At 40.0% G+C, this 27,500-nt stretch overlaps 1 protein-coding gene across 1 annotated transcript in view; it reads right to left on the minus strand.

Annotated features, from left to right (window-relative positions):
- The window catches only part of LOC133634277 (glutamate receptor ionotropic, NMDA 2A-like), a 57,884-nt gene that overhangs the window by 18,170 nt on the left and 12,214 nt on the right, over nucleotides 1-27,500 (minus strand). The window contains exons 3-5 of the mRNA XM_062027405.1: nucleotides 25,342-25,467; nucleotides 11,589-11,818; nucleotides 11,090-11,250 (exon numbers count right to left, since the gene is read on the minus strand). Of these exons, the coding sequence (XP_061883389.1) occupies nucleotides 11,090-11,250; nucleotides 11,589-11,818; nucleotides 25,342-25,467 (517 nt within the window). The remainder of the gene's footprint in view (nucleotides 1-11,089; nucleotides 11,251-11,588; nucleotides 11,819-25,341; nucleotides 25,468-27,500) is intronic.

Below are 27,500 nucleotides of genomic sequence, written 5' to 3' on the forward strand. Positions count from 1 at the left end.
ATGCAAAGCATGTTTTCCCTTTCCCAAAATTCCTGTTTTTCCTGGAATTTTCTCCCCATTGACAATGAATGGGCATTATACAATCTACTGCATATACCACATTTCTCATCCGATTTGAACCGTTCCAACATCCACACACTCTTCTCACCTGGGAAAACTAACATTTTCCAAGTAAAAAAAAAAATTCCAGGAATGTTTTCCAAAACCCTACTTTCACCTCTTTCTGGAAAGTTTTCACAGCCCACATTTTCCAACCGTTTTTGACCATTCCTCCATTAAAACATTTCTCTTGGTTGGTACAACAAATGCTCCTATTTTTTTTTTTGTACAAATTCCCGGTTTTCCCGTAATTTCAGGAATTCCAAAATACCATTCTCAATTCAAACTGTTACTATGTAAACATTTTTCAACATATTCCAAAAATTCCAACACCAACCCATTCATATCATCTCTGACAATTGTGCTAGTATCAATGTTTTCCAAAATTCCCGGTTTTCCCCAAAATATCAAATTTCCAGGAAATTCCCATTCAAAAGAATGGACGTATTTATGTTCTACAATGCCCTAGATTCCTTAAAATTTTGCACCATTTTAAACCAGATTCCGACCTTTCAACCATCCACCCACACTACTCTTCCGATATAACAAATGCAAAGCATGTTTTCCCTTTCCCAAAATTCCTGTTTTTCCTGGAACTTTCTCCCCATTGACAATGAATGGGCATTATACAATCTACTGCATATACCACATTTCTCATCCGATTTGAACCGTTCCAACATCCACACCCTCTTGTCACCTCGGAAAACTACCATTTTCCAGGTAAAAAAAAAATTCCAGGAATGTTTTCCAAATCCCTGTTTTCACCTCTTTCTGGAAAGTATTTATAGTCCACATTTTCCAACCGTTTCTGACCATTCCACCATCAAAACATTTCTCTTGGTTGGTACAACAAATGCTCCTATTTTTTTCTTGTACAAATTCCCGGTTTTCCCGAAATTTCAGGAATTCCAAAATACCATTCTCAATTCAAACTGTTACTACGTCAACATTTTTCAACTGATTCGAAAAATTCCAACACCAACCAATTGATATCATTTAGGACAATTGTGCTAGTATCAATTTTTTTAAAAAATCCTGATTTCCCCCAAAATCTCACATTTCCAGGAAAAGAATGGATAGTTTTACAATGCCCTAAATTCTCAAAATGTTGCGCCATTTTTAAACCCGATTCCGACCTTTCAACCATCCACCCACACTACTCTTCCGATATAACAAATGCAAAGCATGTTTTCCCTTTCCCAAAATTCCTGTTTTTCCTGGAATTTTCTCCCCATTGACAATGAATGGGCATTATACAATCTACTGCATATACCACATTTCTCATCCGATTTGAACCGTTCCAACATCCACACCCTCTTCTCACCTCGGAAAACTACCATTTTCCAAGTAAAAAAAAAAATTCCAGGAATGTTTTCCAAATCCCTACTTTCACCTCTTTCTGGAAAGTTTTCACAGCCCACATTTTCCAACCGTTTTTGACCATTCCTCCATTAAAACATTTCTCTTGGTTGGTACAACAAATGCTCCTATTTTTTTTTTGTACAAATTCCCGGTTTTCCCGTAATTTCTGGAATTCCAAAATACCATTCTAAATTCAAACTGTTACTATGTAAACATTTGTCAACATATTCCAAAAATTCCAACACCAACCCATTCATATCATCTCTGACAATTGTGCTAGTATCAATGTTTTCCAAAATTCCCGGTTTTCCCCAAAATATCAAATTTCCAGGAAATTCCCATTCAAAAGAATGGAAGTACTTATAGTTCTACAATGCCCTAGATTCTCAAAATTTTGCACCATTTTAAACCAGATTCCGACCTTTCAACCATCCACCCACACTACTCTTCCGATATAACAAATGCAAAGCATTTTTTCCCTTTCCCCAAATTCCTGTTTTTCCTGGAATTTTCTCCCCATTGACAATGAATGGGTATTATACAATCTACTGCATATACCACATTTCTCATCCGATTTGAACCGTTCCAACATCCACACACTCTTCTCACCTGGGAAAACTACCATTTTCCAAGTAAAAAAAAAAATTCCAGGAATGTTTTCCAAATCCCTACTTTCATCTCTTTCTGGAAAGTTTTCACAGCCCACATTTTCCAACCGTTTTTGACCATTCCTCCATTAAAACATTTCTCTTGGTTGGTACAACAAATGCTCCTATTTCTTTTTTGTACAAATTCCCGGTTTTCCCGAAATTTCAGGAATTCCAAAATACCATTCTCAATTCAAACTGTTACTAAGTTAACATTTTTCAGCTGATTCGAAAAATTCCAACACCAACCAATTGATATCATTTAGGACAATTGTGCTAGTATCAATGTTTTTTTAAATTCCTGATTTTCCCCAAAATCTCACATTTCCAGGAAAAGAATGGATAGCTTTACAATGCCCTAAATTCTCAAAATGTTGCGCCATTTTTAAACCCGATTCTGACCTTTCAACCATCCACCCACACTACTCTTCCGATATAACAAATGCAAAGCATGTTTTCCCTTTCCCAAAATTCCTGTTTTTCCTGGAATTTTCTCCCCATTGACAATGAATGGGTATTATACAATCTACTGCATATACCACATTTCTCATCCGATTTGAACCGTTCCAACATCTACACACTCTTCTCACCTGGGAAAACTACCATTTTCCAAGTAAAAAAAAAAATTCCAGGAATGTTTTCCAAATCCCTACTTTCACCTCTTTCTGGAAAGTTTTCACAGCCCACATTTTCCAACCGTTTTTGACCATTCCTCCATTAAAACATTTCTCTTGGTTGGTACAACAAATGCTCCTATTTTTTTTTTTTGTACAAATTCCCGGTTTTCCCGTAATTTCAGGAATTCCAAAATACCATTCTCAATTCAAACTGTTACTATGTAAACATTTTTCAACATATTCCAAAAATTCCAACACCAACCCATTCATATCATCTCTGACAATTGTGCTAGTATCAATGTTTTCCAAAATTCCCGGTTTTCCCCAAAATATCAAATTTCCAGGAAATTCCCATTCAAAAGAATGGACGTATTTATGTTCTACAATGCCCTAGATTCTCAAAATTTTGCACCATTTTAAACCACATTCCGACCTTTCAACCATCCACCCACACTACTCTTCCGATATAACAAATGCAAAGCATGTTTTCCCTTTCCCAAAATTCCTGTTTTTCCTGGAATTTTCTCCCCATTGACAATGAATTGGCATTATACAATCTACTGCATATACCACATTTCTCATCCGATTTGAACCGTTCCAACATCCACACCCTCTTCTCACCTCGGAAAACTACCATTTTCCAAGTAAAAAAAAAATTCCAGGAATGTTTTCCAAATCCCTGTTTTCACCTCTTTCTGGAAAGTTTTCATAGTCCACATTTTCCAACCGTTTCTGACCATTCCACCATCAAAACATTTCTCTTGGTTGGTACAACAAATGCTCCTATTTCTTTTTTGTACAAATTCCCGGTTTTCCCGAAATTTCAGGAATTCCAAAATACCATTCTCAATTCAAACTGTTACTACGTCAACATTTTTCAGCTGATTCGAAAAATTCCAACACCAACCAATTGATATCATTTAGGACAATTGTGCTAGTATCAATGTTTTTTTTAATTCCTGATTTTCCCCAAAATCTCCCATTTCCAGGAAAAGAATGGATAGTTTTACAATGCCCTAAATTCTCAAAATGTTGCGCCATTTTTAAACCCGATTCTGACCTTTCAACCATCCACCCAAACTACTCTTCCGATACAACAAATGCAAAGCATGTTTTCCCTTTCCCAAAATTCCTGTTTTTCCTGGAATTTTCTCCCCATTGACAATGAATGGGCATTATACAATCTACTGCATATACCACATTTCTCATCCGATTTGAACCGTTCCAACATCCACACCCTCTTGTCACCTCGGAAAACTACCATTTTCCAGGTAAAAAATTTTTTCCAGGAATGTTTTCCAAATCCCTGTTTTCACCTCTTTCTGGAAAGTATTTATAGTCCACATTTTCCGACCGTTTCTGACCATTCCACCATCAAAACATTTCTCTTGGTTGGTACAACAAATGCTCCTATTTTTTTCTTGTACAAATTCCCGGTTTTCCCGAAATTTCAGGAATTCCAAAATACCATTCTCAATTCAAACTGTTACTACGTCAACATTTTTCAACTGATTCGAAAAATTCCAACACCAACCAATTGATATCATTTAGGACAATTGTGCTAGTATCAATGTTTTTTTTAAATCCTGATTTTCCCCAAAATCTCACATTTCCAGGAAAAGAATGGATAGTTTTACAATGCTCTAAATTCTCAAAATGTTGCACCATTTTTAAACCCGATTCTGACCTTTCAACCATCCACCCACACTACTCTTAGACAAATGCAAAGCATGTTTTCCCTTTCCCAAAATTCCTGTTTTTCCTGGAATTTTCTCCCCATTGACAATGAATGGGTATTATACAATCTACTGCATACACCACATTTCTCACCTGATTTGAACCGTTCCAACATCCACACACTCCACTCACCTCGGACAATCAAACTACCATTTTCCAAGTTAAAAAACAATTCCAGGAATGTTTTCCAAATCCCTGTTTTCACCTCTTTCTGGAAAGTTTTCACAGTCCACATTTTTCAACCGTTTTTGACCATTCCTCCACCAAAACATTTCTGTTGGTTGTTACAACAAAGGCTCCTATTTCTTTTTTGTACACATTCCCGGTTTTCCCGAAATTTCAGGAATTCCAAAACACCCATTTTCAATTCAAGCCGTTACTACGTCAACATTTTTCAACCGATTCGAAAAATTCCAACACCAACCCATTGATATCATCTAGAACAGGGGTCACCAACGCGGTGCCCGCGGGCACCAGGTAGCCCGTAAGGACCAGCTGGCCTGTTCTAAAAATAGCTCAAATAGCAGCACTTACCAGTGAGCTGCCTCTATTTTTTAAATTGTATTTATTTACTAGCAAGCTGGTCTTGCTTTGCCCGACATTTTTAATTCTAAGAAAGACAAAACTCAAATAGAATTTGAAAATCCAAGAAAATATTTTAAAGACTTGGTCTTCACTTGTTTAAATAAATAAATAATTTTTTTTACTTTGCTTCTTATAACTTTCAGAAAGACAATTTTAGCGAAAAAATACAACCTTAAAAATGATTTTAGGATTTTTAAACACATATACCTTTTAAATTCCTTCCTCTTCTTTCCTGACAATTTAAATCAATGTTCAAGTATTTTTTATTTTTTATTGTAAAGAATAATAAATACATTTTAATTTAATTGTTCATTTTAGCTTCTGTTTTTTCGACGGAGAATATTTGTGAAATATTTCTTCAAACTTATTATGATTAAAATTCAAAAACATTATTCTGGCAAATCTAGAAAATCTGTAGAATCAAATTTAAATCTTATTTCAAAGTCTTTTGAATTTCTTTTAAAAATGTTGTTCTGGAAAATCTAGAAGAAATAATGATTTGTCTTTGTTAGAAATATAGCTTCGTCCAATTTGTTATATATTCTAACAAAGTGTAGATTGGATTTTAACCTATTTAAAACATGTCATCAAAATTCTAAAATTAATCTTAATTAGGAAAAATTACTAATGATGTTCCATAAATTATTTTTTTAATTTTTTCAAAAAGATTCGAATTAGCTAGTTTTTCTCTTCTTTTTTTCGGTTGAATTTTGAATTTTATAGAGTCGAAATTGAAGATAAACTATGTTTCAAAATTTAATTGTAATTTTTTTCCGTGTTTTCTCTTTTAAACCGTTCAATTAAGTGTAAATATCATTCATTATTAATAATAACAGAGTTAAAAGGTAAATTGAGCAAATTGGCTATTTCTGGCAATTTATTTAAGTGTGTATCAAACTGGTAGCCCTTCGCATTAATCAGTACCCAAGAAGTAGCTCTTGCTTTCAAAAAGGTTGGTGACCCCTTATCTAGGACAATTGTGCTAGTATAAATTCCTGGTTTTCCCCAAAATCTCACATTTCCAGGAAAATAATTGATGTATTCATAATTCTACAATGCCCTAAATTCTCAAAATGTTGCGCCATAATATTAATAAATTATTGTTATTATACGATAGAATAATATATTACTATAATGTATGCAATAACATATTATGATATTATGATATGGGGACGGCGTGGCGCGGTTGGGGAGAGTGGCCGTGCCAGCAACCTGAGGGTTCCTGGTTCGATCCCCACCTTCTACCAACCTAGTCACGTCCGTTGTGTCCTTGAGCAAGACACTTCACCCTTGCTCCTGATGGGTCGTGGTAAGCGCCTTGCATGGCAGCTCCCGCCATCAGTGTGTGAATGTGTGTGTGAATGGGTGAATGTGGAAATAGTGAGTACCTTGAAGGTAGAAAAGCGCTACACAAGTTCAACCCATAATACTTTATTATAATAATGATAATGAGTCTTTTTAAAATAATACTCACTTCTTTGAATCATCATGTCGTAAGGGCATTTGGCAGCCATTGTGATTCTAAGTGTTATTTTAGAAAGCAAAGCAGATATTAAGAGGTATTTTTTTCGCTTATCCCCTTTCTGTGCTGCAGCAAACCATTTGATTAGCCTAATTCGCAATCCTTTTAAGCTTTTGTTTGCTTTTGCCCGAAAGAAAAAAAAAAGAAAGCAAAGCAGGCCCGAAATAAGAATATTGAAGATAATATTTGCAGTGGCGAGCAGAAGAGATCCACGCTCAAATCATATCTACAAGATTCTTCAGAAAACGGATTTTCTCTCGCCGATAACATTTCTCATTTTCTCTCTTTTGTGCAATGGACCTTTGTTCGCAGGTTGTTGTCATTATTCTGAGCATTAATTCAAAGTGTGTGTGTGTGTGTGTGTGTCAGAGTGAAGCGGCCCCCTGTGCGGGCCTGATAGATACCAGCTCAGCACAAACACAAGTTTGATGTATGGCCGCTGAAACGCTTCGAACGACGCTTGCGGCGAATATCGTTATGGAGCACGCTCCTCGACCTCGCTGTAAAGTCAAAAACACTCAGTCGCCATTTTGACAATGGTGATAAATATTTAGAAATGACTGAACTGATGATGAAATTAAAAGGGAACTGCACTTTTTTTTTTTTTGGAATTGTGCCTATGGTTTAGAATCGTTATAAGAGACAAGAACACATACCGTAATTTCCGGACTATAAGCCGCACCTGACTATAAGCCGCACCAGCTAAATTTAGGGGAAAATACAGATTGCTCCAAATATAAGCCGCACCCGACTATAAGCCGCAGGGTTTTGATGTGTAATTACCGTAGTATATAGGGGTTCCTGTCAGAGATGACTGTTTGGGAACGCAAAGCGTCCCATTTATTAACAATAAATCTTTCAATTATTCAATCAAACTTTCACATCTTTGACATGGCGAACAGCATTCGTGCAGAGTACAAATAATACAACGGTGCAAAGTAATACAAAGTGCTCGCCTGTACGTTATCAAAATAACCAGCCTACCGGTATTTGAAAAGTCAGTCTTTAATCATTGTGTCATCGTCTTCCTCCTGCGTACTAAAACCACCGAAATCCTCTTCGTCTGTGTCGGAGAAGAACAGGCCGTAAATAAGCCGCACCCTTGTATAAGCCGCAGGGACCAGAACGAGGGGAAAAAGTAGCGGCTTATAGTCCGGAAATTACGGTATGTCTTTTTTTTTTTAAATAGGGTTTTAAAGATGATAAAACACGCTTGGAAGATGTCACCGTTGTAGCCTTTAAAGCCTCTAAAACCCTCCATCAAGGTTTTATATACACACTCCAAGTAAAAAACCGCAAACCAGTGAAGTTGGCACGTTGTGTAAATGGTAAATAAAAACAGAATACAATGATTCGCAAATCCTTTTCAACTTATATTCAATTGTCTTCTTGTCTCTCATAATTGCGAACAATGGGCAAAATTCCCCCCAAAAAAGTGCAGTTCCCTTTTATAGTAATTGATGCGGGAGATTTTTACAAAACAATTTGGGTTGTTTGCGTATGCGACGATTATCTCATTTGTTATAAAGCTGCCAAAAAACAGAGTAATGCAAAATTTGAACTTACAAAATTGTACTTATTACCGTATTTTTCGGACTATAGGTTGCAGTTTTTTTCATAGTTTGGCCGGGGGTGCGACTTATACTCAGGAGCGACTTATGTGTGAAATTATTAACACATTACGTAAAATATCAAATAATATTATTTAGCTCATTCACATAAGAGACTAGACGTATAAGATTTAATGGGATTTAGCGATTAGGAGTGACAGATTGTTTGGTAAACGTATAGCATGTTCTATATGTTATAGTTATTTGAATGACTCTTACCATAATATGTTACGTTAACCTACCAGGCACGTTCTCAGTTGGTTATTTATGCCTCATATAACGTACACTTATTCAGCCTGTTGTTCACTATTCTATTATTTATTTTAAATTGCCTTTCAAATGTCTATTCTTGGTGTTGGGTTTTATCAAATAAATTTCCCCTAAAAATGCGACTTATACTCCAGTGCGACTTATATATGTTTTTTTCCTTCTTTATTATGCAGTTTCGGCTGAAGCGACTTATACTCCGAAAAATACGGTACACAACAGCTGTTTGATTGTAACTACAGATGTCCGATAATATCGGACTGCCGATATTACCGGCCGATAAATGCTTTAAAATGTAATATCGGAAATGATCGGTATCGGTTTCAAAAAGTAAAATGTATGACTTTTTAAAACGCCGCTGTGTACACGGACGTAGGGAGAAGTACAGAGCGCCAATAAACCTTAAAAGCACTTCCTTTACGTGCCGGCCCAATCACATAATATCTACGGCTTTTCACACACACAAGTGAATGCATCGCATACTTGGTCAACAGCCATACAGGTCACACTGAGGGTGTCCGTATAAACAACTTTAACACTGTTACAAATATGCGCCACACTGTGAACTCACACCAAACAAGAATGACAAACACATTTCGGGAGAACATCCGCACCGTAACACAACATAAACACAACAGAACAAATACCCAGAACCCCTTGCAGCACTAAGTCTTCCGGGACGCTACAATATACACCCCTCCCCCCCCCCCCCAACTCCGCCCACCTCAACCTCTTCATGCTCTCTCAGGGAGAGCAAGTCCCAAATTCCAAGCTGCTGTTTTGAGGCATGTTAAAAAAAATAATGCACTTTGTGACTTCAATAATAAATATGGCAGTGCCATGTTGGCATTTTTTTTCCATAACTTGAGTTGATTTATAACCCCAAAGCTGCCACGAATGATTGGAGGATCCTGTGATCCTGCCTCGCAGGATTTTCGAGGACCAGTCATAGACAATTTAGAGTGAAAAGCAAATTTTATTTTCACTCGCATACAAAACATTCTAACTTGAATTGTTTCCCTGGTTTGGAGACTCTCCTGAAGGACAGTGCAGTGAAGACACAACAAACTCCCTTCTTGTCTCTCATGGACACACACCTGTTGTTGTTGACTTTGGACTTATCGGCTGCACAACATCAAGGCAGCGGAACAGAGACACACTGCAGGCTTATACACAAACATGCATCCAAAAAAATACACGCCACATATACACCCCCCACTCGCCCCAACCCAACACCCTCGACGCAAATCCCATAGGGGTGATGAAAGGATGGTCAGCGCCGAGAGCTGCGGCCTACCACCATGACCCCGCACTCCCTTCCCTCTGTTGCTAGATATCTCTAGATGTACGTTGTAATATGTATATGTGCTTTGCTATGGAGGTTTTTTCCCACTCCAGACTGGGCCCCCTTAGGAGCCCAGTCTAGATTGTATTTTTTTACTCATCTTTCCCCAGCGTTTTACCTTTTTCCCCATCTTTTACGGGTCGCCTTGCGGCGACCCATCAGCGTTCCTGTTCTGTAACCCTGCACACTGTTTGTTTGTCTGATCTTGAACGGGTTTGTGCTGAAAACAAAGTTTTGTTGTACTTGTGCAATGACAATAAAGACCTATCTATCTTATTTTGGAAAACCTTGTTACATTGTTTAATGCATCCAGCGGGGCATCACAACAAAATTAGGCATAATTATGTGTTAATTCCACGACTGTATATATCGGTATCGGTAATTAAGAGTCGGACAATATCGGAAAATCGGATATCGGCAAAAAAGCCATTACTTTGTTTCACATAAACTGACAAGATACCTGTGGCGATGGGGGCGTGGCTATGGGCGTGGTCACCATGACATCATCGAGTAATTTGCATAATTTACTACAATGATATGATTTTCTCTAAAAAGGCTAAAAATATGTATACTTACTAATTAATAATAACAGTTTTGTTTTAAACATCCATCCATCCATTTTACAATATAATTACAACACTTTATGTACATATTTATATACAGATTTGAACAATAAGTTATTCACTGAAATATATTTATTAATTGTGGTTCTTACAAAAAATATATCTTATAAAATATAAAAGCTAAAATGTCTCTTAAAGCTCTGCCCCTTTCATTAGTGCATACTAAATAATTTAACTTTAGCCTACTACTACAACCATATTATTTACCAGCAACATAAAGTGAAACAGAGGGAGAGGTGTCCTGCCACAGTCAGTAACAAATAAACAGAAAACAGTAGTGGTCAAATACAAATAAGGCAACAAGAGAAGTATCCTACACTTCTCTTTTGTAAAGTAAATCTGAACAGCCTATATGGGCATCTACATCAACTATATGATTTGCCTGAGAAGCTGGACAGGACAAAAACAATTAATAAAATAAAATAATTTTTTTTTTTAATTATTTGTGGCGGACGTAATTCTTTTGTGGTGGGCCGCCACAAATAAATGAATGTGTGGGAAACACTGCATTATCTCTAATTGTAACATTCATCTTAGTTGTAGTTTTCACTACCAAATTTGGAGGCGTTGAAATCGCCATGTAAAATCGCTAATGTTTGGACACCCTGCTTTATAGGAATGCGTGTAAAAAAAAGACACTTCCCCAGGAGGACCCAGGTCCAGGTGGGATCTTACCCGGTCTTGAGGCTGACCAGCGCGTCCTGCACGCCCGTCTGGTGGTACTTGGTCATGTACTGGTGCATGTCCGGGTAGTTCTTGCGGATGTTGCGCTCCGTGCTGCCGTTGGGGACCGTCCCGAAGCGGAAGGGCGGGGAATAGGAGTAGGGGCTCTGGAACTGGAGGGGGGGGGGGGGGGACCAGAGAGGAGACGAGGTGAGGAACCCGAGTGACGGGAAGAGACAGAGGAGAGGGGGGCAGGAGGCGAGACGCCGAGCGCCGGACTCATCAGTCGTCGTTATCGTCATTGTGAGGCTAGTCTAGCGTGAGGTTCTGCTGACACTGCTCAGTGTGTGTGTGTGTGTGTGTGTGTGTGTGTGTGTGTGTGTGCGCTAAGCTGCCAGTGTTAGCATGGTGACAGTGATGACCAGAGGGGTCAGGTCCTTGCAGCCTTAAGGGGACCCGTCTGGCATGGAAACCAAGATAAACCCAAACTGTGTGTGTGTGTGTGTGTCACCTTCTTGTCAGACAGTCCGGTGACCTGGTCCACAAACTCCTCCTGGATCATGAAGGCGGCCAGGTTGGCGGTGTACGAGGCCAGGAAGATGACGGCGAAGAAGGCCCACACCGACACGATGAACTTACTGGTGGTGCCCTTGGGGTTCTGGACAGGAACGGAGTTGTTGAACACCAGACCCCACAGCAGCCAGACGGCCTTGCCGATGGTGAAGGATGGACCGTGAGGGTCTGAGGGAGAAGACCACTAATGAATCCCCACAGGAAATGACAACAATGTTCATGATCTCCTCCTCTCAATTGTGTTCAGGGGCGGAGCAGAAATGTATTGTCCACTTTTTATTTATTTATTTATTTATTTATTTATTTATTTATTTATTTTTCATGTTTATTTCGAATATGTAGACAAAACAAAAACAACTAATTTTGAAAAATAACAACAAAAAAGCCATTCAAGAATGAATAACAAAAACCATAATAATAATAATATAAATAGCAAAAGAAACAAGAAATGAAAATAAACATTTAATGTAAACATATCCGAAAAGGAGTGAGAAGAAGTAAAAACTTATGTACTCCCACCCCTCTTATTACTTACTGTATGTTTAATAATAATAATAATAATAATAGTATATAAAACTCCACTCCATCACCTTCATCTTTCCACCCAAGTTCTATTATTGGGTACCGTTTCACCTAAACTCTTACGGTACCATGTTTCGATACCTTCGTTGCACGCGACTTCACGTCCGGTTATAAGCACTTGTATAACGGACTGCCCCTATGGCAAGTTTCCATGCCAACAAAGCAAGCGTGCCTGATAGAAAGCGCTCAAAAGTAAGGCTCCGCTTTGAAAAAAGAAACAGTAGCTCGTCGCTAATTTACATTGAATATGCCATACACATGCTACTGATCAGCATTAGCAATTTCAACACCGCCAAGTTTTTTTGTTATGACAACTATAACTAAGATGCATGTGTGAGGGGGCGTGGCCTGAGGACCTACAGCAAGGTGGGGTGTGCCGGGGCCGGCTCCGAGATCGGCGACAGGTGCGTAGATGGCCCACCTGGGCGCGTTTATCTAAACACCTGTCACTCTATAAAAGGGCAGCAGCCGGGAAGGAAGAGGTCGGAGAAGTTGGAGTTGTTGACGGTGAAGACAAAACCCGAGCACGAGCACGAGCACGAGCACGAGCACGAGCGAGAGCGAGACTGAAACGGAGACGGAGACGAGAGGCGATTGCTGAAAAGCAGAGCGATAAGTTTATTGAAAAATAAACCGAATCACAAAACCGTCAAGCCTGCCATGTCCGGCCTTGGTGGTCCGAAGAACCCGGAGGCGCAAGACCTCCACAGCATGTTACAATCAAACAGCTGTTGTGTAATAAGTACAGTACTTACAGTATTAACACTTTGTGGGGCTCAACAAGAGCTGTGTCTATACACTACTGCCACCTAATGTCTTGGAATTGCAACTGCATGCCACGTCTACTATGTAATACATGTAAATGTCTACTATATAATACATGTAACTGTCAACTATATAATACATTTTAAATGTCTACTATATAATACATATAGACCGTAGATGGTGAAATTCCAAAATTCCTTGCAATAGCTGGTTGAGAAATGTTGTTCTTAAACTGTTGGACAATTTGATCATGCATTTGTTGACAAAGTGGTGACCCTCGCCCCATCCTTGTTTGTGAATGACTGAGCATTTCATGGAAGCTGCTTTTATACCCAATCATGGCACCCACCTGTTCCCAATTAGCCTGTTCACCTGTGGGATGTTCAAAATAAGTGTTTGATGAGCATTCCTCAACTTTTCTCAGTCTTTTTGCCACTTGTGCCAGCTTTTTTGAAACATGAAGCAGGCATCAAATCCCAAATGAGCTAATATTTGCAAAAAATAACAAAGTTTTCCAGTTTGAACGTTAAATATCTTGTCTTTGCAGTCTATTCAATTGAATATAAGTTGAAAAGGATTTGCAAATCATTGTATTCTGTTTTTATTTACTATTTACACCAGTGGTCCCCAACCACCGGGCCGCAGCCCGGTACCGGTCCGCGGCCCAGTACCGGTCCGCGGACCGATTGGTACCGGGCCGCACAAGAAAAGAAAAAAAAAATAAATAATATATATATATATTTTTTAATGAAATCAACATAAAAAACACAATATATACATTATATATCAATATAGATCAATACAGTCTGCAGGGATACAGTCCGTAAGCACACATGATTGAATTTATTTATGTAAAAAAAAAAATTTTTTTATTTTATTTTATTTTTTTTTATGTAAAAAAAAAAAAAAAAATTTATTTTTTTATTTTTTTTTACATAATTTTTTTATTTATTTTATTTTTTTAAAAATACCAACCCCCCCCCCCCCCCCCCACCGGTCCGTGGGACAAATTTTCAAGCGTTGACCGGTCCGCAGCTACAAAAAGGTTGGGGACCACTGATTTACACAACGTGCCAACTTCACTGGTTTTGGGTTTTGTAATAAAAAAAACCCCCAAAAAAACAGATGAACACACACATGTAGATTCCTGGGTAAATAAAAGTACAAAAAAAGGTACACCCAGCACTATTGACAATAACAAAACAAAACATGGCACATTTAAGGCGTCCAAACTGGAGAATAACTAAAATGAAGTATACAAAATATGTTAAAATGTATGTAAAAATAAAACATAAATAATACAATAATAAATGAATTAAAACATAACATTGAGAAAATAATAGCAATGAATAAAATAGAAAGTAACTGAATAAAAATAAATGAACAATTTTGCTTAGGGTCACTACCCCTAACCCTGCAGTGTTTTTGTTGGGGTTTTTTTATACCGAGAATAGAATATGAGTCTGGCAATAAAGAAATATTTTTGGCTCGGAGCGAAGGATGCAAATATTTACTTTAGGGGTCTGAGCTAAAAGCATGTTGGTAAAAGGCTGCGTCAAAGAGACCCAAGACGGGATGAGCAAGCACTTTGGACACAGTCATGAAGGCAACAAGGAACATTTTAGGGGGAACACACTTGTCTCTTTCCCGTGAAAAATTGATGAAGTGCAACAACGGTAGGCTGATCACTTTTTTGGGGGAATGAAAGTGAGGCAATTGCTGCGACAGTAAAATGTTTCTTATTTGAAAAGTTAGAAATGTCACATTTCGATGTTCTCTGACCTATTTTGGTGTCCATGGATGTTCTCCTTCTGGTTATTGTTCTTCAGGCCTTCAATTGATCGCTCGTGGACTGTTCAGTTTGTCTCAGAAGACGTTTTGTCTCTGATCTGAGCAGGCTTCACAGATCTACATTGCTTGGATCTAGTCTGAACCCAGACTATGTATTCTCTATTTCAGGGGCGCCCAAAATTTTTGCCTCCAAGGGCCAAAGTAAAAATGTTCCAACGGTCCAAACAGCGAATTTGACCATGCAAAACAGCACCGTGAGTAAGGAATTCATGCTCATGCCGCCATATATAAATACGAGGTAGTAGAGCTGGTCAGGTTCAGTAGATGGCAACTTGTTACACTGTAGAAAAATAACATCGATAGATTTTACGGTAAAAGAAATAAACAAAACCTGGCAGTTCAGTCACCGGAACTTTACCATAAAATTTGGGTTGTTTTTTTTTTTACACCAAATGACTGTGAATTGAAAAACCGTACCACTGTTTTCTCAGGGCATTCAATGGATCGCAACTGGACTGTTCAGTTTGTCTTAGAGGACGTTTCACCTTTCATCCAAGTAGGCTTCATTAGTACCAATATTTGGGGTTTCGGCAACAGCCGCTAGACTAGATCTGACCAATCTAAGTCTAAGACTAGATCTGACTAATCTAAGTCTAAGGCTAGATCGGACTCATCTAAGTCTAAGACTAGATCTGACTAATCAAAGTCTAAGACTAGATCTTACCAATTTAAGTCTAAGACTAGATCTGACTAATCTAAGTCTAAGGCTAGATCGGACTCATCTAAGTCTAAGACTAGATCTGACTAATCTAAGTCTAAGACTAGATCTGACCAAACTAAGTCCAAGGCTAGATCGGACTCATCTAAGGCTAAGACTAGATCTGACTAATCTAAGTCTAAGACTAGATCTGACCAATCTAAGTCTACATCTGACTCATCTAAGTTTAAGACTAGATCTGACTAATCTAAGTCTAAGACTAGGTCTGACCAATCTTAGTTTAAAAATAGCTCTGACCAATCTAAGTCAAGACTAGATCTGACCAATCTAATTCTAAGACTAGATCTGACTAATCTAAGTCTCAGACTATATCAGACCAATCTTAGTTTAAAAATAGTTCTGACCAATCTAAGTCTAAGACTAGATCTGACCAATCTATATCTAAGACTAGATCTGACCAATCTAAGTCCAAGACAAGATCTGACCTATTTAAGTCCAAGACTAGATCTGACCAATCTTAGTTTAAAAATAATTCTGACCAATCTAAGTCTAAACTAGATCTGACCAATCTAAGTCTAAGACTAGATCTGACTAATCTAAGTCTAAAACTATATCTTACCAATCTTAGTTTAAAAATAGTTCTGACCAATCTAAGTCTAAGACTAGATCTGACTAATCTAAGTCTCAGACTATATCAGACCAATCTTAGTTTAAAAATAGTTCTGACCAATCTAAGTCTAAGACTAGATCTGACCAATCTATATCTAAGACTAGATCTGACCAATCTAAGTCCAAGACAAGATCTGACCTATTTAAGTCCAAGACTAGATCTGACTAATCTAAGTCTAAAACTATATCTTACCAATCTTAGTTTAAAAATAGTTCTGACCAATCTAAGTCTAAGACTAGATCTGACTAATCTAAGTCTCAGACTATATCTGACCAATCTTAGTTTGAAAATAGTTCTGACCAATCTAAGTCTAAGACTAAATCTGACCAATCTATATCTAAGACTAGATCTGACCAATCTAAGTCTAAGACTATATCTGACCTATTTAAGTCTAAAACTAGATCTGACTAATCTAAGTCTAAGAATAGATATGACCAATCTTAGTTTAAAAATAGTTCTGACCAATCTAAGTCTAAGACTAGATCTGACCAATCTAAGTCTAAGACTAGATTTGACTAATCTAAGTCTAAAACTATATCTGACCAATCTTAGTTTAAAAATAGTTCTGACCAATCTAAGTCTAAGACTAGATCTGACCAATCTAAGTCTAAGACTAGATCTGACTAATCTAAGTCTAAAACTATATCTGACCAATCTTAGTTTAAAAATAGTTCTGACCAATCTATGTCTAAGACTAGATCTGACCAATCTAAGTCCAAGACTAGATCTGACAAATCTAAGTCTAAGACTAGATCTGACAAATGTAAGTCCAAAACTAGATCTGGCAAATCCAAGTACACCACGTGCAATAAAGGTATCCAAAAATGGCACCGTTTGACTTTAGGTGAGTCGATACCTGGTAGTACAGACGGAATTCGGTCAGAGCCTATAAAAGTACAGAATTTGGCACGCGTCACTAAAAAATATGTTAGATTTCTTAATAATATATCACAAAATTCAGGTTTGAATTGACTTTTGATGTATAGGAAGTGTGTTTTTGTACATTTGACCCTAATTAGAGTCTTGGAGTTGGTCCATTCAAATCTGCCAAAACTCAGTTTTTCCCGGTAAAATACCATATTTTACTCTTCTTTTTCTTGCTATGTCAACTGAGTCCAAACCTAACAGCGACCTTTGACATCAATTGAAATCAAGTTTCAAATCAAGGACAACAGCATCTCAAAAGGTGTTTGATATAAGAAAAAAACAAAGGACTAGTGCAGCTCAAAGACTTCTATGGAAAGGAAACAACAAGGATTCAGATTTCCCTCGCCCGGACGCGGGTCACCGGGGCCCCCCTCCGGAGCCAGGCCCGGAGTTGGGGCACGATGGCGAGCGCCTGGTGGCCGGGCCTGTCCCCATGGGGCCCGGCCGGGCACAGCCCGAAGAGGCAACGTGGGTCCCCCCTCCAATGGGCTCACCACTCATGGGAGGGGCCATAGAGGTCGGGTGCTTTGTGAGCTGGGCGGAGCCGAAGGCAGGGCACCTGGCGGTCCGATCCTCGGCTACATAAGCTAGCTCTTGGGATGTGGAACGTCACCTCGCTGGGGGGGAAGGAGCCTGAGCTTGTGCGCGAGGTAGAGAAGTTCCGGCTGGATATAGTCGGACTCACCTCGACGCACAGCAAGGGCTCTGGAACCAGTTCTCTCGAGAGGGGCTGGACTCTCTTCCACACTGGCGTTGCACGCAGTGAGAGGCGACGAGCTGGGGTAGCAATTCTTGTTGTCCCCCGACTCAAAGCCTGCACGTTGGAGTTCAACCCGGTGGACGAGAGGGTAGCCTCCCTCCGCCTTCGGGTGGGGGGACGGGTCCTGACTGTTGTTTGTGCTTACGCACCAAACAGCAGTTCAGAGTACCCACCCTTTTTGGATACACTCGAGGGAGTACTGGAAAGTGCTCCCCCGGGTGATTCCCTTGTCCTACTGGGTGACTTCAACGCTCATGTTGGCAACGACAGTGAAACCTGGAGAGGTGTGATTGGGAAGAATGGCCGCCCGGATCTGAACCCGAGTGGTGTTTTGTTATTGGACTTTTGTGCTCGTCACAGATTGTCCATAACGAACACCATGTTCAAGCATAAGGGTGTCCATATGTGCACTTGGCACCAGGACACCCTAGGCCGCAGTTCCATGATCGACTTTGTAGTTGTGTCATCGGATTTGCGGCCTCATGTTTTGGACACTCGGGTGAAGAGAGGGGCGGAGCTTTCTACCGATCACCACCTGGTGGTGAGTTGGCTGCGATGATGGGGGAGGATGCCGGACAGACCTGGCAGGCCCAAACGCATTGTGAGGGTCTGCTGGGAACGTCTGGCAGAGTCTCCTGTCAGAGAGAGTTTCAATTCCCACCTCCGGAAGAACTTTGAACATGTCACGAGGGAGGTGCTGGACATTGAGTCCGAGTGGACCATGTTCCGCACCTCTATTGTCGAGGCGGCTGATTGAAGCTGTGGCCGCAAGGTAGTTGGTGCCTGTCATGGCGGTAATTCTAGAACCCGTTGGTGGACACCGGCGGTGAGGGATGCCGTCAAGCTGAAGAAGGAGTCCTATCGGGTTCTTTTGGCTCATGGGACTCCGGAGGCAGCAGACAGGTACAGACAGGCCAAGCGGTGTGCGGCTTCAGCGGTCGCGGAGGCAAAAACTGGGACATGGGAGGAGTTCGGAGAGGCCATGGAAAATGACTTCCGGACGGCTTCGAAGCGATTCTGGACCACCATCCGCCGCCTCAGGAAGGGGAAGCAGTGCACTGTCAACACCGTGTATGGTGCGGATGGTGTTCTGCTGACCTCGACTGCGGATGTTGTGGATCGGTGGAGGGAATACTTCGAAGACCTCCTCAATCCCACCGACACGTCTTCCTATGAGGAAGCTGCCTGGGGAATCTGTGGTGGGCTCTCCTATTTCTGGGGCTGAGGTTGCTGAGGTAGTTAAAAAGCTCCTCGGTGGCAAGGCCCCGGGGGTGGATGAGATCCGCCCGGAGTTCCTTAAGGCTCTGGATGCTGTGGGGCTGTCTTGGTTGACAAGACTCTGCAGCATCGCGTGGACATCGGGGGCGGTACCTCTGGATTGGCAGACCGGGGTGGTGGTTCCTCTCTTTAAGAAGGGGAACCGGAGGGTGTGTTCCAACTATCGTGGGATCACACTCCTCAGCCTTCCCGGTAAGGTCTATTCGGGTGTACTGGAGAGGAGGCTACGCCGGATAGTCGAACCTCGGATTCAGGAGGAACAGTGTGGTTTTCGTTCTGGTCGTGGAACTGTGGACCAGCTCTATACTCTCGGCAGGGTTCTTGAGGGTGCATGGGAGTTTGCCCAACCAGTGTACATGTGCTTTGTGGACTTGGAGAAGGCATTCGGCCGTGTCCCTCGGGAGGTCCTGTGGGGAGTGCTCAGAGAGTATGGGGTATCGGACTGTCTGATTGTGGCTGTCCGCTCCCTGTATGATCAGTGTCAGAGCTTGGTCCGCATTGCCGGCAGTAAGTCGGACACGTTTCCAGTGAGGGTTGGACTCCGCCAAGGCTGCCTTTTGTCACAGATTCTGTTCATAACTTTTATGGACAGAATTTCTAGGCGCAGTCAAGGCGTTGAGGGGATCCGGTTTGGTGGCTGCAGGATTAGGTCTCTGCTTTTTGCAGATGATGTGGTCCTGATGGCTTCATCTGGCCAGGATCTTCAGCTCTCACTGGATCGGTTCGCAGCCGAGTGTGAAGCGACTGGGATGAGAATCAGCACCTCCAAGTCCGAGTCCATGGTTCTTGCCCGGAAAAGGGTGGAGTGCCATCTCCGGGTTGGGGAGGAGACCCTGTCCCAAGTGGAGGAGTTCAAGGACCTAGGAGTCTTGTTCACGAGTGAGGGAAAAGGGGATCGTGAGATCGACAGGCGGATCGGTGCGGCGTCTTCAGTAATGCGGACGCTGTATCGGTCCGTTGTGGTGAAGAAGGAGCTGAGCCGGAAGGCAAAGCTCTCAATTTACCGGTCGATCTACGTTCCTATCCTCACCTATGGTCATGAGCTTTGGGTCATGACCGAAAGGACAAGATCACGGGTACAGGCGGCCGAAATGAGTTTCCTCCGCCGGGTGGCGGGGCTCTCCCTTAGAGATAGGGTGAGAAGCTCTGCCATCCGGGGGGAGCTCAAAGTAAAGCCACTGCTCCTCCACATCGAGAGGAGCCAGATGAGGTGGTTCGGGCATCTGGTCAGGATGCCACCCGAACGCCTCCCTCGGGAGGTGTTTAGGGCACGTCCAACCGGTAGGAGGCCACGGGGAAGACCCAGGACACGTTGGGAAGACTATGTCTCCCGGATCCCCCCGGGAGGAGCTGGACGAAGTGGCTGGGGAGAGGAAAATCTGGGCTTCCCTGCTTAGGCTGCTGCCCCCGCGACCCGACCTCGGATAAGCGGAAGAAGATGGATGGTTGGATGGATAGTGCAGCTTGGAGTGCACGGGAAGCATAGTGGAAGCAATCACAGGACATAACTAAACAACCTAATAGAATGCTAGCAGTAAGCCACAGTTTACACACAGGCAAGCAACCTAAAGATGCTGCATAACAAAAAGTAACAAAAAGTGGATTCAAGAAAATAAGAGCGCTGGACAGGAACTAACGCTGAACATGGCAAAACCCAGATACCAGACTACACTGCCAAGCAGGGCGTGACAGTCTGCCTGTTTTCTATAAAGACTAAAAAAAGAAGGGGTTCAAATCTGCCAGAGCGTGCAAAGAAAGGAATAAAGGAAGCAGAGCAAATTTGCGAGGAGAGCTTCTTTAAAGTAGCAGTAGAATAGACAAACAAGTTTTCACTATATTGAGGCTATTATCATATATATTTGATTTATGACACCAAAAGACTTACGCAGTTTGCGAATAAAAAGATATGATCAAAATAGTATCAATCTCAAGGAAAAATAGAACCTGGCACCTTTCATTTTTGAGCCAAAAAACAAAGAGGATGAGCAATAAGTTTCAAAAGCCGAGTGCTAAACGGGTGTAGCTTTATTGTGACACCATAGCGTTAGCAGCATTGCTCGGTGCTCAACATACAAACTAACCATAATAAAACAAACACTTAGTGTAATAGTTCCACTCTCGCTGGTGTCGGAATAATTGTATCTAAGTTATCACAAAACGTTGTGTTACATTGCGTTCAGTTCGCCCTGCGAGAGGACAAAAGCTGTCTTTGATCCTACCAAGCAAAAGGCTTGTAAAACTCCACTGTGTACGATGGGAAGCGACATGAAGGCGTCGGTTTCTTTCTTCTATTGTAATCCACAGGAAGATTCCTGACACCCCTCCAGGCACCATTTTCTTTGAACTGTTTTGTGATAAGAGCGATGGCTGTTTACGACCCCCCTCCCTTAGAAACAGCTGTTGCCATGTAAGCAGGGAAAATCCAAATAAAAGAGGAGGCGTATACAATCTTTCGTCAGAGCGTGGTGGAGACTGTACAAGAGTACAGCCCAGACGTTTCTCCTCATTGAGCCAAATGTAATTCGGTCTCTGTTTAATTCCTCGCTTCTTGTCTTGTTTAATAGATGTCAGCAGTGTTTGAACCTGACAGCTGGGATGTCGACCGACGGGACGCTCACATAATTCCGTTTAGATAAAGATTCAATCGCAATCGTCGTTTTTTTTTCTTCTATTGTAATCCACGGGAAGATTTTGTCTTGACCCGAGATCTACAAAAGCGGAGAGGAAGCAGGGCCTGACTCCCCTCCAGGCACCTTTTCTTTGAACTGTTTTATGATAAGGGCGATGGCTGTTTATGACCCCCCCTCCCTTAGATACAGCTGTTGCTATGTAATCAGGGAAAGTCCAAATAAAAGAGGAGGCGTACAATCTTTCGTCAGAGCGTGGTGGAGACTGTACAAGAGTACAGCCCAGACGTTTCTCCTCACTGAGCCAAATTGTATTCTGTCTCTGTTTAATTCCTTGCTTCTTGTCTTGTTTAATAGATGTCAGCAGTGTTTGAACCTGACAGCTGGGATGTCGACCGACGGGATAAATGACTGCGACAAGCGTAATTTTGTGTCTTTTTCGCCATCTCGGGGGACTTGAAAGTGGACCAGCCTGTCGGTCCATGGCCACATTTGTTTACTAGCAGGTGAGAGATGCAGGAGTTATTATCTACAATTTACTTTTAGCAAGTTTGAGACCCAGCAGAAGTGGCCGTCGTCTCAGTGTGTCAACAATAGCAGAGCAAGCTAGCATTAGCTCACTGCTATCAATGCGTTGCTAAAATAGTCCGTCTGCGTTAGCACTTATAATAACAATAACAGTCATATTTGGTTACATTTCAGGTCACGACATGTAAATGGGGTATTGCTGGCGCCTTTTTTGATGTTTTAGACAGGGTGTAATGAGCACAACAGCAACGCTCATCTGTTGACTCATCTATCCATTTTCTACCGCTTGTCCCTTTCGGGGTCGCGGGGGGTGCTGTAGTCTATCTCAGCTGCATTACTCAATCAATCAATCAATCAATGTTTATTTATATAGCCCTAAATCACAAGTGTCTCAAAGGGATGCACAAGCCACAACGACATCCGCGGTACAGAACCCACATAAGGGCAAGGAAAAACTCACAACCCCAATGGGACGTCGATGTGAATGACTATGAGAAACCTTGGAGAGGACCGCATATGTGGGTGACCCCCCGATTACATGGCAACAGCTGTTTCTAAGGGAGGGGGGTCGTAAACAGCCATCGCCCTTATCACAAATACTCAATTGTTAGATATTTATTTACGATTTAGAATGCACGTTCTTGTCTTACATAAGGATTGTGAATGATTGGCAGCCAACGTTTTCATATTTCCAGTATGACTGATCTAATAATGGTAAATGGTAAATGGGTTATACTTGTATGGCGCTTTTCTACCTTCAAGGTACTCAAAGCGCTTAGACACTATTTATACATTCACACACACATTCACACACTGATGGCGGGAGCTGCCATGCAAGGGTGAAGTGTCTTGCTCAAGGACACAACGGACGTGACGAGGTTGGTAGAAGGTGGGGATTGAACCAGGAACCCTCAGGATGCTGGCACGGCCACTCTCCCAAGTGCGCCATGCCGTCCCCAATATCAATGTTATTAAAAAATATTTACGTATTTTAGGTATTTCACATCAAATATTCCACTGTAATGTGTTCTGAGGAGAAAATATGGCATATTTTGTGTTTTTGCCATATAAAATAAGGGTTTATTTGGGGAAAAAAAAGGCATAAAATATAACAAAAAACATAACAAAATAATAAATAATAATAATAATAACTTATAGATCTAAAGTTGATTTAGAAACTAAATATTGTATGACTTTTTTTTTTAACACTTTTATGAGGGGCCATTTTGGATCCCCAATTGTCATTGCTCAATGTTATTTAAAAAATATTGAAGTATTTAAGGTATTTCACATCCAATATTCCACTTTAAAATATTCTGGGGAGAAAATATTGCATATTTTGTGTTTTTGCCATTTAAAAAAAGGGTTTATTTGACAAAAAAAAAGGCATAAAATAAAACAAAAAACGTAAAATAATAAATAATAATAATAACTTATACATTTGTAGATCTAAAGTTGATTTAGAGACTTAAATGTTGAAAGCTACGAACAATGGGAAACCGGGCTTTCTGCTCCGCCGCTCCCAGTCTGTGGAACGCTCTCCCTGACCACCTGAGGGCACCACAGACTGTGGATGCTTTTAAAAAAGGCTTAAAAACCCTTCTTTTTTTTTTATCACGTTTGTTCATTTACTCTATGTATTTGTAGATATTACTTTGTTTTTTTTGTTGTTTCTTTCTTTTTTTGAGGGGGGGAGGTGGGTGGTATGGATGGGATACAAACAAAAATATTTTGAAATTTAGGGCAGACAACAGATATATGATTTATGTGAATATGATGTAATGGGTAGGAATGTCTGATGGTGGATGTCAATAAAAATCAAATGAAAAAAAACCCCTTTCTTTTTAAAAAAAAAAAAGCCTTTTTTTTTAGATATATGCATACTAGTTGGAGCTATTTGGCTGTTCTAGTTTTTATTTTTATTTATTTTTTGTTATCTTTTTATTTTTTTTTATTTTTAATACACTGTAGCACTTTGAGGTTGTTTACTCAATGTAAAGTGCTTTTTACAAATAAAATCTATTATTATTATTATTATTATTAAAGCAAAAAATTGAATTTTAGTGGGATTTTTTTTTTTTGAACTGTCATTGTTCAAAAATAATAATGAATCTGCGGTTCCCCTCAAGGTTTCTCATTGTCATCCCATTGGGTTGAGTTTTTTCTTGCCTTGATGTGGGATCTAATATGGTCAGAGTGCAGAAATGTTGACGTAGAATCTGCAGAAATGGCAGAAGATATTCAAAGGGGAGTATTCAAAATTGCCGACTGAATTTGTGGCATTTTGTGATGTTCAGACGGTACTTTCACATACTTTGCCGATTGTAAACACAACTGGATGCGGTTTTATGCAGTCTTTCTCAAACTGCGGCACGTGTACCACTAGTGGTACGCGAAAGAATCACCGAATTAAATATTCAAACACAGTGTTACTGTTCAAACTGTGTGTAATGTTACAGGGCCGAAAATATTAAACAACCTCTGCTTTGGTTTTTAATGCATACTTAGGCCTACTACGGTACTACTGGTCATTATAATAATAATAATAATAAATAATAATAGATTTTATTTGTAAAAAGCACTTTACATTGAGCAAACAACCTCAAAGTGCTACAGTGTATTGAAAAAAAAAAAAAAAAAAAAAAAGATAATAAAAAATAAATAATAATATTAATAAAATTTAAAAAAATTTAAATAATAAAAATAAAAACTAGAACAGCCTAATAGCTAGAACTAGTATGCATATATCTATAAAAATGTATGTTGGTATTCGGAGGGCCAAGTGCCACCATAATGACAACCGAGCAAATAAGGTCAATTTTCCTTTTCCGTTACGCTGCTACTTTAAATCAAATTAGTCTAAAAATAGAAACGTCTAATCGACTCCGGGCTCGTCTCAGCGTTGCGTCGACGCTTTGGGAGAGTATTAGCATCGCTAACTTGCCAAAAGTCGGCATAACAATAGCTCAATTCCCACGCTTTGCCACGCCTGTGTGTGAGTGTGTGTGTGTGTGTGTGTATGTGTGTGTGTGTGTGTGTGTATACCTTTGCCTTGGGCCAAGTTGCGGTTGAAGCCCAGCGGGGAGACAAACTCAAAAAGGAAGACAGCGATGGCCGTGACGATGAGCAGCATCACAAACATCATCACCCAAACAGAGGCGCTGAAGGGCTCTGGGAGGGTGGAGAGGTGGGGGTGGGGGGGTGGGTGGGGGGGGGGGGGGGGTTGTTTATGATGGAGAAGAAGAAGACGAGAAGGAGGACATGACAGAGGGAGTGAGGAGGAAGGAGGGAAAGGAGAGTTAGTCACAGTAGTTTTGACGGAGCACATTTCCATATTTCTTATTACCCCACTGAAGGAGTGTGTGTGCGTGTGTGTGTGTGTGTGTTCTTGTATCTCTACCGTTCTTGAGACATCAACAAGGAAAAGTAGCTTCCATATGAGGAGGTGTGAACAAGTTAGGACCAAAGTCATGGTCCCAATAACATTGCATCTAATAGAGAATGACTCATTTGCACCCCCTGGTGGTGAAATCTATCAAAATTAGGGTGGTCCCAAAAAGGAGGGATTTTTCAAATTGACTGTGTGTCGCTTTTAAAAGTGCTCCAACTCTGGTCAACATATGAAATAACAAGTGTGTGTAAGAAATTGAAATGCGCCCCCTTAATAATCATAATTTTGCCACGTAAAATTTCGATTATTATTATAATATTGCCAAAATTGTAAAATGTTCTTATAAAATTGTGACTTTTGTCGAGTAAATTTACGACTCTTCATAAAATTGCCAAATTTTAAGCTTTTTCTTGTAAAATTGCGACTTATCGAGTAAAATTCCAACTTTGATCATAATATTGCACAAATGTTCAGATTTCTTGTAAAATTTTGACCAAAATGTATTAAAAAATATAAACATTTACATAGAGACATACTATAATAATACTTTGAGTCTGCCTTGTGTATGAAAAGCGCTATACAAATAAAGTTGCCTTGCCTTGCCCTTGCCTATAATAATGTGAAGTAAATAATGAAGATTAAAAACCAATTACAAAAAAATATATATATATTTTTTTTTTTTACCAAAAGCAGTCTTTTTCTCACAATGTGTCGACTTTTTTTGTTATAAAATTGCGAACGATTTCTCATATTCTTTCTGCTTCTGTAATATTGCAATATTTTCGCGTAAAATAATAACTTTTTTTAATGTAAAATTATGACTTTTTCCATGCAAAATGGCGACATTTGTCATATAAAATTCAGACTTTTATCACAATATTGCCAATTTTTTTGTTGTTCTTGTAAAACAGTGACATTTTTTTGAGTAAAATTATGACTTTTGGCATACATTTGCCAAGTAAAATTCCGATTATTATAATATTGCCAACATTTTTAAGTTTTCGTATAAAATTGTGACTTTTGTCGAGTAAAATTACGACTCTTTTCATAAAATTGCCAAAATGTTACGCTTTTTCTTGTAAAATTGCGACTGTTACCGAGTAAAATCCCAACTCTAATCATAATATTCCACAAATGTTCAGTTTTTCTTGAAAAATTTTGACTTGGGTTGAGTAAAATTACGACTTTTATTATAATACTTCCAAAATTCTGCTTTTCCTAGTCAAATTGTGACCTTTTTCTTATGAAATTCCAACTCATTTTTCACAACAAGCTTGTTTATATTAGCATAGTATGTATATATTATTAATGTTGTAAACACACTTCTTTATATACCTAGAAAGGGTGGTCCTAAAGAGGTAGGCATTTTTCGGAGGTCTCAAGAAGGATAAGAAATAAGAAGTGTGTGAAGAGTGATATAAATATTTATATCCTTTTCTACCCTTCTATTTTTATCCTTCTTGAGACACCACAGGAAAAGTACCTTCCATATGTTAGGAGCGAACTAATGTTCCCAATACGAAAAACCATTGCATCTAATAGAGAGCCAAATACTAGAGTCCGTGAACATTGCTCCAAAGTCAGGATTTTTTTGTTGATTTAATGTGCATACAAAAGTAAACATTGACATGTGCAAAGGCAGCAATATATGATAAAACAAGACAGCAGCTAAAGAAGGACTTCCCTATTCATCCCCGAAAAAACCCGCCAGGTGAACAAGCTGATTTTACGACTTCCTGTGCTGACGTAAGACAACCCGCGTCCCATATGTGACCATAGGATGAACAAATACACTACGGTACTAAGACTATAG

The sequence above is a fragment of the Entelurus aequoreus genome, linkage group LG18 (genome assembly GCF_033978785.1).
Source record: "Entelurus aequoreus isolate RoL-2023_Sb linkage group LG18, RoL_Eaeq_v1.1, whole genome shotgun sequence".
Classification (NCBI taxonomy): domain Eukaryota; kingdom Metazoa; phylum Chordata; class Actinopteri; order Syngnathiformes; family Syngnathidae; genus Entelurus; species Entelurus aequoreus.